The sequence below is a fragment of the Pleurodeles waltl genome, chromosome 8, assembly GCF_031143425.1.
Source record: "Pleurodeles waltl isolate 20211129_DDA chromosome 8, aPleWal1.hap1.20221129, whole genome shotgun sequence".
NCBI classification, from domain to species: domain Eukaryota; kingdom Metazoa; phylum Chordata; class Amphibia; order Caudata; family Salamandridae; genus Pleurodeles; species Pleurodeles waltl.
This window is the reverse complement of record NC_090447.1, coordinates 212,194,400-212,211,537: the sequence shown is the minus strand read 5'-3', so window position 1 is coordinate 212,211,537 and position 17,138 is coordinate 212,194,400. Positions and strand designations below refer to the sequence as shown.

General features: G+C 43.3%; 1 protein-coding gene across 4 annotated transcripts in view; it reads right to left on the bottom strand.

The window, feature by feature from the left end:
* The window catches only part of APP (amyloid beta precursor protein), a 403,467-nt gene that overhangs the window by 111,836 nt on the left and 274,493 nt on the right, over positions 1–17,138 (bottom strand). For all 4 annotated transcript variants that reach the window (XM_069204083.1, XM_069204081.1, XM_069204085.1 and 1 more), the window contains one exon: positions 16,493–16,626. In XM_069204083.1, coding sequence (XP_069060184.1) covers positions 16,493–16,626 — 134 coding nt within the window. The remainder of the gene's footprint in view (positions 1–16,492; positions 16,627–17,138) is intronic.

Below are 17,138 nucleotides of genomic sequence, written 5' to 3'. Positions count from 1 at the left end.
GGATTAGTATATTAGTGTTTGAATGTCCCTACTTTTACAGCTACTACCATTTACGTTGAAATCTTTACCATATATATATTTTTTTTTCCCCCACCTAACCAAATGGACTAAATCAAACATCTATTTCAAGTATTTTGTGTACTATGTGTTTAATGTGTGCTCAAATGTGTGACCTCTGCTAAACAGTGGGGCTTGCACTTGTGTATACGAGGCGTGTTGTGCTGGTGACGTAAATGCATGAATGTCCAAATGTCTTTAGATGGATACTGCGTTATGTAGGTAAGACTGGAAGAATTATGCGCATACAAAAGTTTCCAGACACTGAATGGATGTTTATTTGAACAACGGAGCATACTCTATTAGTTGTGTGAGGTATGCATGAGAGAATGTTGATGCCGTAAGGTTGTAGATACAAAGCAGTGGTGGCTGGTGAACATGTAGGTGCGTGAACCCATGGGACACATTTTTGTTTGCATATCTTCTCTAAAATGTTGACAAAAACATTTACAGAAATTTCTGAAGCAGTATTCATGAAGCATGTTCACAAAAGTATTGTCTGAGAAGCAAGCTTGGTCCTCAATAGGGGATCTAAGCATCAAGTAAGATGGGTTTTACCCACAAAAAATATTTGAAAAAAAGAAAGCTAAGCACATGTAATCTGCAATTTTTTTTCCAAAGCAAATGAGATCAAAATCACGTTTTCACTGTATTTTTTAAATTCCATAAAAACAATGACTCCCATCAAACATGCCGGGGTTCTCCTATACTCGGGGTGACAGCCTGCCAGCAGTGTTGGTCAGATGGGCCAGGGCTGCACCAGGCGCCTGCAGCGCTGAAGCAATACACCAGGGCGGCTTAGTGCGTCTCCGCTGCCGACTGCACTGTGAACTTCACAGCCCTGGTGAGCCAGGGTAAATATGCAGTGCAGGCATGCTCAGAGGGGGTGATAACCTTCCGCTCTTTCACTATTTGCACTCATTCAAGCCTGCCAACAGGAACACCAGCTGCAAGTCAGCTGGCATGGTGGTCTGTAGAAAAGAGTACATAAAATGTATGCAGCAGGTGAAGTGACATAGCATCAAGGCTGGAGGGGCAGATAAAGCGGTCACACAGGGATCATTACCCCCACACAAGTGTGCCATCAGATTTAATTACATTTATAGAATTAATTAACTTGTACACCATATATCACTGAGCCACACTGTTTCTTGGTGCAGGGTCAGTGCATATGAATCCTAAAGTGAATTCTCACCCTGACTGTGGCTGTGTGTCTTTCGGTGACACATTTTACACTACACAGAAACAGTTTGTTATTACAAAATATTCGGGGAGGACGGCACAGTGTGATAAACGCTCACCCCCAAGAAAACGCGGTCTCCTAGAAGACATGAGTTTGAATTCCGTAAAGGCAGATTCACTTTCCACCTTCGGATTCGGTCAGAATTAGTACCACAGATTTTGAAAAAACCTACCATCTGTCATTAACAGCACTTTCGGCTGTACAGAAATAAGTTATTTAAACAAGTTAAAACCAGGGGACACTGAAGTTGCATGTTTACTGTTAATCGAGAACCTTGCTGCCCGTGCCATCATTAGGCAGGGCAGGCCATCGTCATTACAAGCACGTACATATGCCTCGACAAGGCGTACGTACGTACTTGTTATGACGATGGCCTGTCCTGCCTAATGATCACACGGGCAGCAATTACATTCCGGCATCGCTGTGTCCTGATTGCCGCGAAGCATGCCCCCCCCCCCCCCCCGGCTTCGGAGGCTCACATTTCAAAAAGGTAATCACGCCGCCCTTTACCTGTTCCCAAGATGCGCGCGGCGCCCCTGGCTACTTAAAATGGCGCACCAGGGTACCGATGCTCTAGGGGTAAGGAAACGACTGAACGCGTATTAACGGAGCATGTGTAAAAGGGGAAGGCCGTGGTCTTCTATGCTCCAAGTGTCTCATGTAAAAGCCAAAGTGCTGCACAGACATATAGCGTGGCCTGAGCGGGGTACCTGTGTACCTAAAAGTGATTACCATCTGTAAGTGGGTGACTGCTGTACTAACGAGTGTATGTGGCCCTGTACTGTATGGTGGGACTGATGCTGATACATAATATTCCGAATCCTGCAGGGATGTTTATTCAGTTCTTATGAATAACACGCATTGGCTAACCCAATAGGTCTTGCCTATATAAGAGTTACTGACTTGACAATGTGTTTTTACCATGTTGTTCAAAAGTGTGGCTGCTGTTCAGCATGGCTAAACGTTAATAGTGTGGAGTGTCAAAGTGGCATGGGAGAGCAGTGTAAGGATTTGTTGAAGTACAGTGTCAAAGTGGAGCAGGAGGAGTCAAGTGTCAGAGTTGACTGGAGTTCAGAGTGTCGCAGGGTGCAGTGTTGTGGGGTGGAATAGGGTGGAGTGGAATAGGGTGGAGTGGACTGAGGTAGTGGGCTGGACTGGGGTAGAGGGTGGTAGATTGAAATGGGGTGGGATAGACTGGAGTGGGGTGGATTAGATTGGGTGGGTGGGTTGAATTGGAGTGAATGGACTGGGGTTGACTGGATTCAGGTGGGGTGAATTAGAGTGGTGTGGGGGTGGATTAGATTCGGCTGAAGCGGGTGAATTGGATTTACTGGATTGGAGTGGGGTGGATTGGATTGGGGGGGGATGGACTGGAGTGGGCAGGACTACAGTGGAGTGGATTGTATAGAGGCGGAATTGGAGTACACTGGAGTAGAGTGGGATAGATTGGAGTGTTGTGCAGTGGGCTGAAGTGAAGTGGACTGGATGAGGTGAATGGGGTAGGATTGATTGGGCTGGGGGAGCTGAAGTGGGGTGGGTTGAATTTGATTGGTGGGGTGAATTTGACTGACTGGAGTCGGGTGGACATGAGTGTGTGTATTGGACAGGAGTCGGGTGGGTTGAACTTGAGAGGGGTGGATTGAGCTGGGTGAATTTTGCAGTGGGGTGAATGTTTTGAATGGACTGGAGTGATGTGAGGTGGCGTGAACTGCATTGATGTGGGGTGGATTGGACTGGAGTGGGTTGGATTAAGGTAGTTTGGCTTTGGATGGATTGGAATTGGGTGGATTAAGGTGGACTGGAGTGATGTGGATTAAGATCAACTGGAGTGCAGTGGGTGGATTGGGTTGAAGGGGATTGGATGTGGGTGAGGTGGGTTGGAATGGACTTACTTGAGTAGGTGGAGTGAACTTGAGTAGGTGGTTTGACTGGACTGAGGTGGTTTGGAGTAGAGTGGACTGAATTGGAATGGGGTGGACTGGAATGGGGTGGGTTGGAATGGGTGGAATAGACTGGAGGGGGTGGCTTGGAGTGAGGTGTGTGTATTGGATTGGTGTGAGGTGGATTGGACTAGAGTGGGGTAGCTTGGATTCAGCTGCATTGGGGGGACTGATTAGAGTGGGGTGGATTAGAGTAGGGTGAATAAGGATGTAGTGAGGCGAAGTGGATTGCAGTTAGGTGGCTTGGAGTGGGACATATTGTTCTGGACTGGAGTGGGGCAAATTGTTTTGGACTGGATCGCTTGGCAACATTTAGAACAAGATAATCAGCATCTTTTGAGAACTGTGCCCACGAGCACAAAAAAAAATGTGAAAAATGAGAAAAGACGACATTGCAAAATAAAAGAAGCAAGTTAACTATAGAAAATAAAAGTTTGCTATTCTGTTTGTCCTGCTGAGCACGTTTATGTCAGTTACACGACTTCTGTTTGCAGGGCACTGGAAGCTAAAAAGAAGTACTTCAATCACGTCGGGAGCAGCGGAAGGGGACTGATTAAGTTGACTCAATCAGTGCATGGTACCTGATTCACTGACAGGAATGGAAATGATGCTATGCCTGCAGGGACCAATTACAAGGCTGCAAAGACGAGTCACATGCAAGCCAACAAATGGTAAGCAACTGGCAGGCTCCAAGCCCACTGAAAGTTCACAATAGTCTTGAAGAGACAGCGCTGTCTAGCTAAGACCCAAGAACGTGTATTGCTTCCTGAAAGTGGCTTGCATGCAGGAGTACAAAAAACGCTGGACAGTTGTACATTTGTATTGCATGGTTCAGTGCGAGTGCATAACAGCTGCACAGTTTTATGTAAACGCACAGGGAGTCAGTAGTCCTGCTTGTGCTGGAATCTTAAAGAGGTAGGAGTCCTAGAGTCGCTGAATCGAGGTGTTTCCGGTGCAAGTATCCAGAATGTGGATGGATGCGTGCTAGGTAATTAGCAAAGTACTTTTACTTGACCCAATACCAGCTTAGAATGTATTTTCACTTAGTCCTCCTCTAAAAATATTTCCCCCAAAATACTTTTGCCATTCTGCACATGCGTAACAATGACCAAAGTTTAAAGAATTTTTAATGGCATCCTTGAATTAAACATCGACTTGTGACTTTCAGTGAACGATGGTCAATTGTCAAAACAGTTATCATCAAATTATCTTCGCAAGTCTCTACATAAAAGTAAAGGTTAAAAATCTCAAATGCATTCCTTTTTTACAGAATTTTACATGCACCTAAATTATACTGGGCCTAAAATTGCTCTCTAAAAATGATCCCCTTTTTAGGAAAAATATGATAAAACAAGGTCTTTGATCATGTACAATTTGGGGTTATTTGTGGAACAAATGAAAAACGTAGATTTCACCAATGACACAGCAAATGTGTATCCTATAACCATTCAGAGCACCATATACGCACACAACTTAAAATATTTAAAAATATGCACATGCGGCCGGCTTCAGGCTATGCTAAAGTACTCATTGCTCATTCAGACCCCTCCTGAATACATACTGAAGTCTCTTAAAGGATGTGCGTTCAAGCCAGCTACCAAAAATGTTGCTTGTTCCAACCACACACATACACGACCTACAACAGAAACCGTTGTATAAACACAAACATGCACACGCTGCTAGAATAGACCAAATATATGACAACCTCACAGAGCAAACATACATAAAACAACCATAAAAACAGACCGTGCACAAACAATGGAGTCATCTAACAGATGCTAAACTAAGACACAACAAAGGAGTGCACAAATTAACAATCCAGCAATGGAACTACATTACAAAGACCGAGTTAAATCTGTTAGACCAGAGGTCTTCAAACTGGGGGGCGGGCCCCCCTAAGGGGGCCTGAAGTGATCCCAGGGGAGGCCCCAGATTCTGGCCAAAATAAATATTATACAGATAACAGGCCTTTATTTTAAGCAGGAGGATGTTATTGCAGTTTTAAAAAGGTAACAGTACCTAACTGCAATGTTTAAATAGGTTTAGACACGTTTAAACATTGCCATGTTTATAAAATAATTGTGAAAAATTCTGAGGGGGGCCCAATGATTTATATTTTTCAACTGGGGGGGCGCGGCATTAAATAGTTTGGAGACCTCTGTGTTAGACCCATTATGGTGCCAGAGGGGAGACATGGGTTACTGGCCCCAACTGCAGTGGCTGCCACTGCTGTTCTGGAGTGTGTCGTACTATGGTTATTGTTAGGACTACTGCACATCTGTTTAAGTACACCCTTTACATACTCGACACTCGGGGTAGCAAGGGAAAGCAAAGGCTTTTCAGGGAGGTCACATGGGAGGCAAAAAACACGAAATGCAGGAATCAACAGACCCAATAAATTGTCATGCCCACGCTCATAATTTTTTTGAAAAGTACTTTTAATATCACAGTACAGCACTACACATTTAGTAGGCATTAAATTCAAAGTTGACCAGTTTCTCACCCTGACTTACAGTAAAAGGTTGTACTTAATTATAGAACCCTCCTCCCTGCTTTAAGATATCCCCCATCCCTGTAGAATGGTCTCCTTCCATAAGTCGAGTTTAGATAATATTAGGTACAAGTGCAAGTACACATGGGCAATTGGTGGATCAAGTCATCTAGTTCTTTAGATCAAAACAAGTCCTACTGATAAGGATAAATCCTTATCATGGTTTGGCTTTGCTTTCATTTACACCATCTTAGTTTCTTAAGGTCATGCCTTACTGTTACCCACTCGGTGAATGACTGGCTAGTGGACAATAGTTGGTGTGTACGTCTGAGAACACTGGTCAGCATCTTCGGTGGCACCTTTGTTCGCAAAAGTGGTCTCTCGTCTTTCTTTTCAGAGACCACTTCAGGAGACGGTTTGGCAGGCTGAACTGGTGAGGAATGGCCTTGGTGATGTGGTCTCAAAGCATCTGTGCAGTCCCTGCCTAAGGGCCAGGGTAGACTTCCTTTTGTGGTTGTGCTGCACCCTGTCAGCACTAGTCTTAAGACTGTAAAGGTGGTGGATGGCATGTGGTTAACTTTCTTCAAACAATATTTCTCTACAACCATGCTCAGGGAGACAAGATGACCTCTTGCAGCACAGGCTGATACCAATGACACCCCACTGTATAGTCAGCTTCTTATTCGTATTCCACACACCCATGGTACATTTAGGATTCTTATCCTGGACCGTCTCTTCCACTGCAAGATCAACCACAGTCTTTCCCCACTCCTAGAGGCAACCACAACTTCTCCAGCAAGCTGCAAACTATTCTTTTTCAAATGTCATTTTCTAGAAGTAGCTCAGACACCGCCTTTCTGCAAGTTGAGGATGCTCACAACAAGCAGTGATGATAATGGCTACAAGCAGCAGTATCTAAAACTTGGGCACAAAGAAGGACCTGTAGTTTGCTGTAATGGGCCTTCACAATTAGCAGGGACAAAAAAAAAGGACAGCTGCCAAGGAATTTCCCCACCTTTAACAGAATCTGCTGACTCACCCACTCTATCTTACCATCTACCCAATGGCAGTGCTCAGGAAAATAAAATCAGCAATCCCTCTTGCTAAGAGGCCCATATGTAATTTTGAAGTGTAGCCCTAACTCTATTCATCCTCACTTCAGTGTCAACTACACCATCTGGCTTCGAAGGGATGCTGCACCTGTCCTTCATTTTGTGCCATGCTAAGCAGGGGCCAGTTAACAAATGTAACCATGCTGCACAGTCTCCCTGTTGTGTATGTGACATGCATACTGGATACTGGACCTCAATGCAAGGGAATGGATAATACACAAACCATTTTTTTATTGAGGGGGGGCTAGTAGGCACACATTCTCACAGAGAAACAAGCATTTGCAATACAATGGCTCTTGCGTTTGCTCGAGTTAAAGCTATTAGCGTTGTAAACTCCTAACAGGACTTTTCTTGCCACAGAAACTGAAAATTAAAAAGTAAAACAGTTTCACATAAGCGAGCTGACAGCCGCCATGAGCACAAAGCAGACACACAAAAGGAAACAGAAGTTCGCTAGCAGTGAAACGTATCGGCAAATGTGCAATTATCCATGTAACCTGCAAAAGCGCAAATATTCATGTAACAGGGTCGATGTCATGTAAAGTGCTTGACTAGTGCCCAGCGAGATCTCACTGCCTACAAAATAAATAAAAAAAAAAAACAGTCCAGAAACCAGACCGAAAACATGGAGCCTCGTATGTTTTCAGTAGTTGTCCGATGCGCTCAAGGCAACACTGCAAAAGGCATGACGGATGCATGCCTTTCACTAATTAAATCAAGTTAATTTTAAAAGCAAGCCCACAAACTAACTAAAATGATGGGTGTGACATGGGCAGGGTTAAAAGCCCACAGATAGATTACACCAGGGACAGCGCACTTTGCGCTCCACTCTAAAGAGGTCTAGTCAAGTCACAAAAGCAATACACCATTATGGTTTCAATGTCCTCATCCTAGCATGGATGGTAATCCCAAGATAATAAAAAGAGCACTCTTGGTGCTCCCCTCCACAGAACAATTTCTGGACCTCTACATTACCATGGAAAGACTCCACACTCATGATAGATTAGTGCTATAACTGGACTAGTAAAATTCAGAAAACCAGATTCACATACACAACATCTGCATGAAATTCACTAAAGTAAAGTGCACATGCATACTCCTCTTGAATAATACACCCATTACCCATCAAGAAGAAAGGATTGAACATCCATAAAAAAGCCACTAACTTCTACACACCCAGCATCCATTAAAACCAACTAATCCTATTGATTCAACATTCTGAAACATGCCAAGTCCACGAACATTGAAAATACATAAAACGTTAACATTTGTGTCCATAAAATGTGTGTGTGTGTGTGTATATATATATATATATATATATATATATATATATATATATATATATATATATATACACACACACACACACACACACACACACAAATAACAGTTACCTAGAGGCGGTCACCACTAATTAGTTATGATGAGAACCTAGTTTATAAAGAAAAAGCGTTGTTTTGCTAATAACTTTGGTGCCGTTAAAATAGGTCGCTTCCTTCACCGTCTGTCTGGAAAGTTGTGTGATTCGTCATGTAGGGGCCAGTGAAAAAAAAGGGGGTCCCAAAACGCTTTTCCCCCCATGCATTTTTCCTATGGGGACTGTAAACAGGAATAGAGCCAAAACCACTGGATGGAATTACACAAAAGTTGTCAGAAAGGCAGCTCTTGGTCCAGAAAGCACAATTTTTGTTGCTTGGTGTAAGTCAGTTCAGTAGTTTGAGAAATTAATATAAAAATAAACTTGTATATATAGGGATGCAAAGGCTCCGTGAACCTGCCCGATCTCGGGTTAAGATCTGATTGGCTATCAACACTTCAACTCATGGCCTAAGGTCACTATAACTCGCGACCTCGCCGTGCACTGTTAACCCAGATATTACAGCATTCATGACAACTTTTATACTGTCAAAAATATCAATGAAACAGACGTCAAATTATTGAAGAAAAAACTGTGCATGGCAGGGGTGCGAGTTATAGTTACCTTAGGCAGAGCATTATAGTTACTTAATAACGAGTTATAACTGCTGAATTTCTATGGTTTTGTCCGAGGAAATTCAGAACCCAGCTATTACGTCCTTGTAACCTTTGGTTTTCTTAAGTGAAATATATACACACACATCATACTTTAACACATACACCTATATCAAAGAAAAGGTTTAAGATTTTAGTGAAAAAAATGAAATGATCTATTCTTTCTCAAAAGCAAATGTGTCTTATATTTCAAAAACCTAGTTTCAATCTGAAAATACTATGCAGTTTCTGTGAAAATCTCAAGCATATACTGAAATTCCAAACTGGAACGTCCCTAGCTATGAAAGCCGAACAAGGCATTCCATCTGAAAAATCCAATCGGTTGTGATGGTATTCTCTAGCATGGTGAAACATCCAGGTCTTTTATTTCACAACATTATTTCATCTGAGATCACGATAGGCCACGGTTTAATAAGGCGGGAGGAGGCTGTAAAGAAATGTCAAACGAAGGTCAACTATACATCGACCTTTTATCATGGAAATAACATGGAACTTATCAGATGAATGATAACGCGAAACATCCAGTTTACAGGTCCTAAGCAATACTAAAGGTGAATTCACTGAGGGGAGCCTACAGCTGGCTTCCCATTATGAAACAAAATTACTCATGGCCTTTTCATTAATTTGTTCCTTCGCGCTCTCTAGTTTAAGACATTAAATAAAGGAGCACACTTTTCAAATGTGTTATATTTGCCTCACTTCGGCTCAAGGCAATAGCATTCTGAAACGTTAATATGTGCCTGGAAAAAATCTAAAGGTGTGTGTCTCTAAAGCAAAGCCATGTGTGTGGAGGAGACCACTGCAAGAAGAAGGCAACATGCAAGGCATACAAGAGCCCTGTAAACATTGTTGCTAAGGAAACATTTTCCCATATTTATTAACTGTTCTAAATGTGCACAGACTTGAAGATGTTATAACCGTTTTTTGGGAAAATTAGAAATTACACTGTTAATAACTCCACTCTACAAATCCTTAGCTTCTCCATGGTTGCTAAAACATAGCTTATCCTCACGTGCTTCTGTATTCTAGATGCCCTTGTGTGTTCATAGGTGACATTAAAAATAGCTGTTGCCAGAGCTGCCAGTGCTCACAGGAAAGCCTCAATAGCATCCAAAGTCCACCTGGTCCTACAAACTATACAAGCATGCAGCAAAACTCAAACCCCTGGAGCTCCTTACATGCCACTTCCCATTCTCTGTACTCCAGTGTGACCAACTTCCAGCTTCATCTACAAGTCTCCATGTCAAACCACGGACTTCATAGAAACGTCTTAGATATCTTTATCACTTCATCAATATGATACACTCGCACCGCCCTCTTCAACAACTTCAACCTCCCACAGAGCTCAAGTACTAAGAAAACCAGAAGTATCCTCCTCAGTCCCATAAACACACTCCATATCACCCAAAAAACACATTTCAAGGCCACGTCTATGATACTAATTTCTTGACATAACCACAAATTCAGTCAAACCACTCTGACACCTCTACTGGACCAACCACCCCACAATCTCCATTAATCACTTCAGTTAAAAAAGAAAAAAAAAACAAGAAAAAAAAACAAAAAAACACAGAACAGCCTTCAGATCCTTCAAATAATTTGCAATGGACTATCTAAAGCACAGACTCATTGTTTTGGTACCACTCCAACCTCAACACCCTTCTAAACGACTTTAACTAAGTTCAGGATAATTATGTGAACATCCATGCTCTGATTAAAATATTCAAGTCCAAGTTACCACAGAATCCTAAAGACCTTACCAACAACTAATGTTTCTTTTGCAGAGAGGAAAGAACATTGAAGAAATGCTAAAACCCTCCCACCCCCCAGTTCATCTGACAGCCTCTTGCTATCAAAATCCCTGCACACAACAATCAACTCACCACATCAGCCAAAGAAAAGTACTATACCAACTCTGTAGGAAAGGACCCCTTCTTGGCTTGGTTACCCCCATTTTCTGCCTGCTGTCAGTGCGTTTGACTTTGTTTACTGGGACCTTGCTAACCAGGACCCCAGAGATTATGCTGTCTCCCTTTAAACATGGTTACTTGAACCACATACACCCCACATTTGGCATACTGGTGCCCCCATGTAAGTTCCTAGTATATGGTACCCAGGGCTCTGTGGAACCAAGGGATCCCCATGGGCTGCAGCATGTATTATGCCACCCGTAGGGATCCCATTCAAAGTGTATCTGCAGGCCTGCCACTGCAGCCTGTGGGGAAAGGTGCATGCACCCTTATCACTACAGGTCACTGCACCAGATAACTGTAAGTCACCCCTAAGGCAAGCCCTTCTAGCCCAGAGGGCAGAGTGCAAGTACCTGTGTGTGAGGGCACCCCTGCTCTTGCAGAGGTGCCCCCATGAACTCCAGTTTCATTTCCCTGGACTTCGTGAGTGCGGGGATGCCATTTTATGCATGTACTCGACATAGGTCACTACCTATGTCCAGCTACATAATGGAAACTCTCAACCTAGGCATGTTTGATATCTAACATGTCAGAGTCATACCCCAATACTGTTGCCAGTATTGGAAATATAATTCCATGCATTCTGGGGGCTCCTTGGAGGACCCCCAGCATTGCTCCTACCAGCCTGCAGGTGTTTTCCGGGCAGCCCAACCTGTTGGCTCCCCTCAGACAGGTTTCTGCCCGCCTGTTGCTTGATCAGCTTAAGCCCAGGAAGGCAGAACAAAGGATTTCCTTTGGGAGACGGGATAACACACTCCCTCCCTTTGGAAATAGGTGTTACATGGCTTGGGAGAGGTAGCCTCCCCAAGCCACTGGTATGCTTTGAAGGGCACATTTGGTGCCATCTGTGCATAAACCAGTCTACACTGGTTCAGGGAACTCTAGTCCCTGCTCTGGCGCAAAACTGGACAATGGAAAGGGGAGTGACCACTCCCCTGTCCATCACCACCCCAGGGGTGGTGCCCAGAGGGTCCCTTGATTCTGCCATCTCTTGAATCCAAGGTGAGCAGAGGCCTCTGGGAGCGTCTGAGTGGCCAGGTCAGGCAGGTGATGTCAGAGCCTCCTACTGATAAGTGGTCACGTGGCTAGGTGACCAATCCCCCTTTCAGGGCTATTTAGGGCCTTACTCTGGGGTGAGTCCTCAGATTCAGCTTGCAGGATTCCAGCAGGACTCCTCTGCAACTTTGACTTCTGGCCACTGCAACTGTGACTGGACCCTCCAGGAACTGAATCTGCATCTACGACAAAGACTCTGCGTACAACATTGTTTCCACAGCTCCTTCCAGCTTCTGCAACATTTCCCCGGCTTTGCATCCTCTGAAGGTGGCAAGTCTTCAGTCTGCATGAGACGGAAGAAGGAATCTCCTTTGGAGTGAAGGAGTAACTCCCATGCATCCGCAGGCACCAACTGCAACGACGACTGGCTGCGTGGATCTCCTCTCATCCTGAGCTGCGTGGATCCTGCATCATGCGTGGTGGTCTGGGGTAGTCATCTAGGTCCTATCAGCTGTCCAACTTTGGTGGAGGTAAGCCCTTACCTTCCCACGTAGGACAGTACTCCCGCGCACCACGTCTCTTGCAGCAACCAAGGCTTGTTGGCATCTCCTCCAAGAGATCTTCAGTTTCCATGTAGCTAGAGCCCCCAGCACTCCTTCCTGTGACGCACAGCCCTCTGTGTGCTTATCCTGCGGTGTGGACCCTTCTTCAGTTGTGCTGCGTGGGCTCCTCTGCGACTCCTGGTTCCTCTTTCAGTAGGTCTCCTCTGGGGGCTGCCCTTTTCTTCTGTGGGTACTGCCTTGCCGAGGGTCCCGCCAGGACTTCCCCCCGGGGGTTGAGTTCCCCTAGATCTTGCTGGTCACCGGCAGCCCCACTTTTTGCTTCTCCGCGACTTCTGCCTTTGCCAAGATTTGTTAGTGGTCTTTCCATGCCACTGAAAAAACTGCAATCTTCTGTCCGGTGTGGGTCATCAACTGCATCCTCCAGGAACTCTTCTCTGGCTCCAGGGCTGCATTGATGACCGTCTTCGTCCTACCATCGACCAACTCCTGCAACCACAGACTGGGACCTTCTTCCACAGGTCTTACCTCTTCAGCAATCCACCGTTGGTTTCTTGCAGTCTTGTCTGGGTGTTACATCATCATCTTTTTAGTCCTTTTGGGTGGTTTGGGGAAAATCCAGTAATTTACTCCTTTCTTCCTGGTCGCTGTGGGGCACTGTAGTACTTATATTTGTGGTTTCCTAGTTCCCCCAGCTCCCCTCTACACATTCTACTTACGTAGGTGGGAGTCCTTCATTCGCATTCATTTTTTTTAGTATATGGGTTGGGCTCCCACTAGGGTCACTATTGTCTATTGCTATTTGCACTGTTTTCGATTGCTAACTATGCCTATTTCTGATTACTAGTTTGCATATCTAGTGTGTTACTTACCTCATATTGGAGGGTTGCCTCTCTATTACTTTTTGGTAATTGTGCCACTAAAATAACGTACCTTTATTTTTGTAACACTGAGTGTTTTCTTTCATGTGTGTTTGTGCTGTGTGACTATAGTGGTATTGCATGAGCTTTGCATGTCTCCTAGATAAGCCTTGGCTGTTCATCCAGCGCTACACTATTAGGAGAACCCTGGACCTGGTATAAGGTGTAAGTACCTTAGGTACCTACCGCCCACCAGGCCAGCTTCCTACATTAACTCGAACAATGAAGCTGCCAACAGGAGCAAAAAGCTCTTCAAGACTATCAAGCTTTGCATCAAACCTCTATCAGAACCTCCAATTCCACACTTTAGAGACAAGTGTAATGTCAGCAACCTCTCCAGTCGAAAAAATAAAGAAGATCCCAAAAGCCTAACACTGCCACCAAGCCTGTTCATCTTGTTACACCCAACCCTCTGGAATACATTCATAACGGTCAATGATCAAAACTGTCTCTATCAGACCTCTCAGAAATTGTCACTGTCCTCAAAACAACACTATAAAAATGATGGCTTATGAGCGTCCCTAATCAGCCCTCTCATTAAAAGACATTTCGTCCTCTTTACACATTGTTAACACCATCCTCAATCAATGCTTCTTCAAAAGACCTCAAAACAGGGCAGATGTTCCCTCTCCTGAGGCAAAATAAATTAAGACTGATGGCCTCGCCAAACACTGGCTCATCTGTTAATTACCAAATGGCATGATCATTTCATTGGTAGTCTGCATTCAAATATAAGAAGATATCAGTGCCAAACATCTTCTGAATGACTACCAATTGAACTTCAGATCAAAATCATTCTGCTCCACAAAAACAACTACGTTACAAACCATGGAGGACGACTTCCAGATCACAGATAAAGGTGACATTTGCCTCTGGATAATGCTAATCCACAAACTGAAACCTTTAATAAAGGTATGCAGTCAACATTCTCTGGTACTTTTTTCCTCCAACCTCTCGAACTTGCACCTGCTTGTTCACATGGCCTACTACAGAAGGTCGTCGCTTGGAGCTTCCTCCAAGGATTCCTTTTGTCTCCATCATTTTTAAATTCTACATGGTCCCCTTTCAACTTTACTCACCAAAAACAGCATCCACACCTGTCAGTATACCAATGACACAAACAACTCTACTTTAAAGCCTCTAGATGTTCAATGCTACCAGTACACCTATGTTAAACTTACTCACATCAAAACTGAATACCTCATATTTGCCAACAACAAGCAATAGCTAGTCCAAACCTAACTACGCATTTACTGGGGTAAATCATTCAATACCTTCTTCAGTACAGTTTGGACCCAATTTCAAGATGTGACTAATACTGGAAAATGTTTATAAAGTGATGTATCAATGTTTTTGTTACAAAGGTAAGCCTACACAGTCCATCAGAGAACATACAGTAGGTAGCATGCCAATACTGTTGCGATTTTCAGACCCATGATGGATTTTTGAGGAGACAAATGAGAATTTCTTCTTTGGAACAAAGAGAACTCTTCACTTGTCAAGAGAGGTTTTGCTAATTAGTGAAATGAAATGAAGTGGAGCTTTAGCAAGCAAAAGGAGATGATCCAAAATAAATTAAGTAGATGTTTTCGTCCCAGTCTTTTTACCACACCTGCAGAGCCCAGTTATATATAAGCAACAGATCCAAGTCAGGGTAAAGCTTCCTATTAACTACACCCACGGTGGTGAAAGGGTAAAATATTAGGTATATCTCTCACCATCTTCTCAGCTGCAGGGTAAGCTAATATGTCAAAATACCATGCCTCTTTGAAGTGGTTACTCAAAAGATAGATTTGTCAGAAGGCTGCTAAATTATGTGTGTATTGGACTATCCCAATATTATTTAAAATCATATGTACTGGATTCATAAATAAACAATAAATGTATATTTGTGTGGAATAAAGAGAAGGGAAAATATTTTACATTTGTTTTTAAATGATTAACTATAGGAGAATCCAGTTCAGGTCCACACTGGCCATTCTGAAGAAGCACCATAGGGAACAAATTAATGTAAATTATGCCTAGTAGTGGTGTATACAATAGGTAATGTGCCACAAAAAAACTGTTTTAGTGGCTTAACAATCCAAACCATTCAAAGGACAAAGCAGCCAATAAGTGTGTAGAGCAGTGCCAAGTATTACTGTGACCCAAAAACCTTGGAACTGAATTTATTAAGACTTGCTTTGAGACTGGGAAGCATGTAGAAGCTTCTTAGTGAGATTAAGGTGAAGGAAGGCCAGATCTTCTCCAGAGACAAATGAACTCTCCGAAGAAGCCCTCAGACCAGACCTCCTACTTTTGTATATTTGTTCTACATGGGCTGTTTCTTAAAACACATATAAGGAAACCTTTGGGGAAGTTATCAGTAGAGGTGTCCAAACATCTGTTAATCTACAGGGTTGTGCAGTCACACCTCAGGTCAGTTGTAGAAGAAAACGCCCATCTTTGCAATTGAGGACAGAAAGTACGTTTGAGGGAAACATATTCCATCAGTGAGAAGCCTTGGAAAGGAGTGGATAATGAAATCTAGACCCCTCTTTTAAATCTCCCGTGTGGCATAGAGTTTAGCAGGCTATACTAGTGTCTTTCAAGTTGTGTATAACAACATCCATAGATGTGCTGACAGAGTGAAAAGTGGCCCAGATTTGTTAGCAAAAGAATATTTGGCAGTGTGGCTGGGCTTAGCAACAACATGTTTTAAGTAAAAATCAAGTTATGGACAATTCAGGCCAGATTTAATGGCTGGCCCTAAAATGTGTCCTCAAAAAGTACTGGTTATCAGAAGTGAAGGACAATAGCTGTGAATGGGCCCTGAATCAAGTCACTGCCCTGGTTACAGGGAAGTGGCAAAGGCCTGTGAATGTGTCACATTATAGATGCGGAGACCACCACAATTGTGTAAAGGAGTGGATGGAGACTAAAACCTGAAATCTGTTATACTAATTAATATATAGTTAGAAGGCTGGTTTGCCGTCCTCTTATTATAAAGGACTTATTTTCTAACCCCATGCACTCTCAAATAAAGCAAGCCAGACACGTTTTCATTAATTACCACACAACAATGCTAGGCATTGAATTTAAATCCAAAATACTGCCTTGAAAGATCAAAAATACACTGTTTCTTAAACATAAAAGGCACGAAATCTAGGTTGTTAAGCTTATTCTGACTCACCTGCGACATCCTCTCTCGGTGCTTTCCTTCAAGCCGCTCCTTGGCTTTCATAAAGTGTGCGTGCTCGTTTTCATCACCAGGGGTTTCCAGGTACTTGTCAACAGCATCGGGCGTGCTGGCAGCTGTGGTAGGAACTGAAAGAACAAAAATGTTTCATGGTTAAAAAAAAAAAAAATCTGCTCTTTTGTTTTGAAGATGTATTATTCGCAGCACAACACTGGTGTGCGATACATCATGTCAGACTCCCCACCGGTATAACGGGCCTGCTACACATTGTTGTTTTGCATTAGAGCTTTAATTCTGTTGTTTTTGTTTTTTTTAAACACTGGAGGAAAAAATACTTTTCGCGATAAGCCAGAAAACGTGCACAACTTTTAAACATTCAAAGGCACAATTTAGCCATCGAACGCCGCAAATCAACCGAGTTAGCATGAATCCAGACAACAAAGGGCGCCTTTTAAGTCTTGGTACCACAAAGAAATTACTGTTCCCACGTGCGGTCACATCATTCAGCGATGAAGAAACCTCACATGTCCACATTACCTCTTTGTTCAAGAATGCGACGAATAACATTGTTAACTCTTTCCCTGCCAAAAGCCCCACCACCAAAAGAGTTAAGCCTTTTTTTTGCCTACTTCAGGTGGTT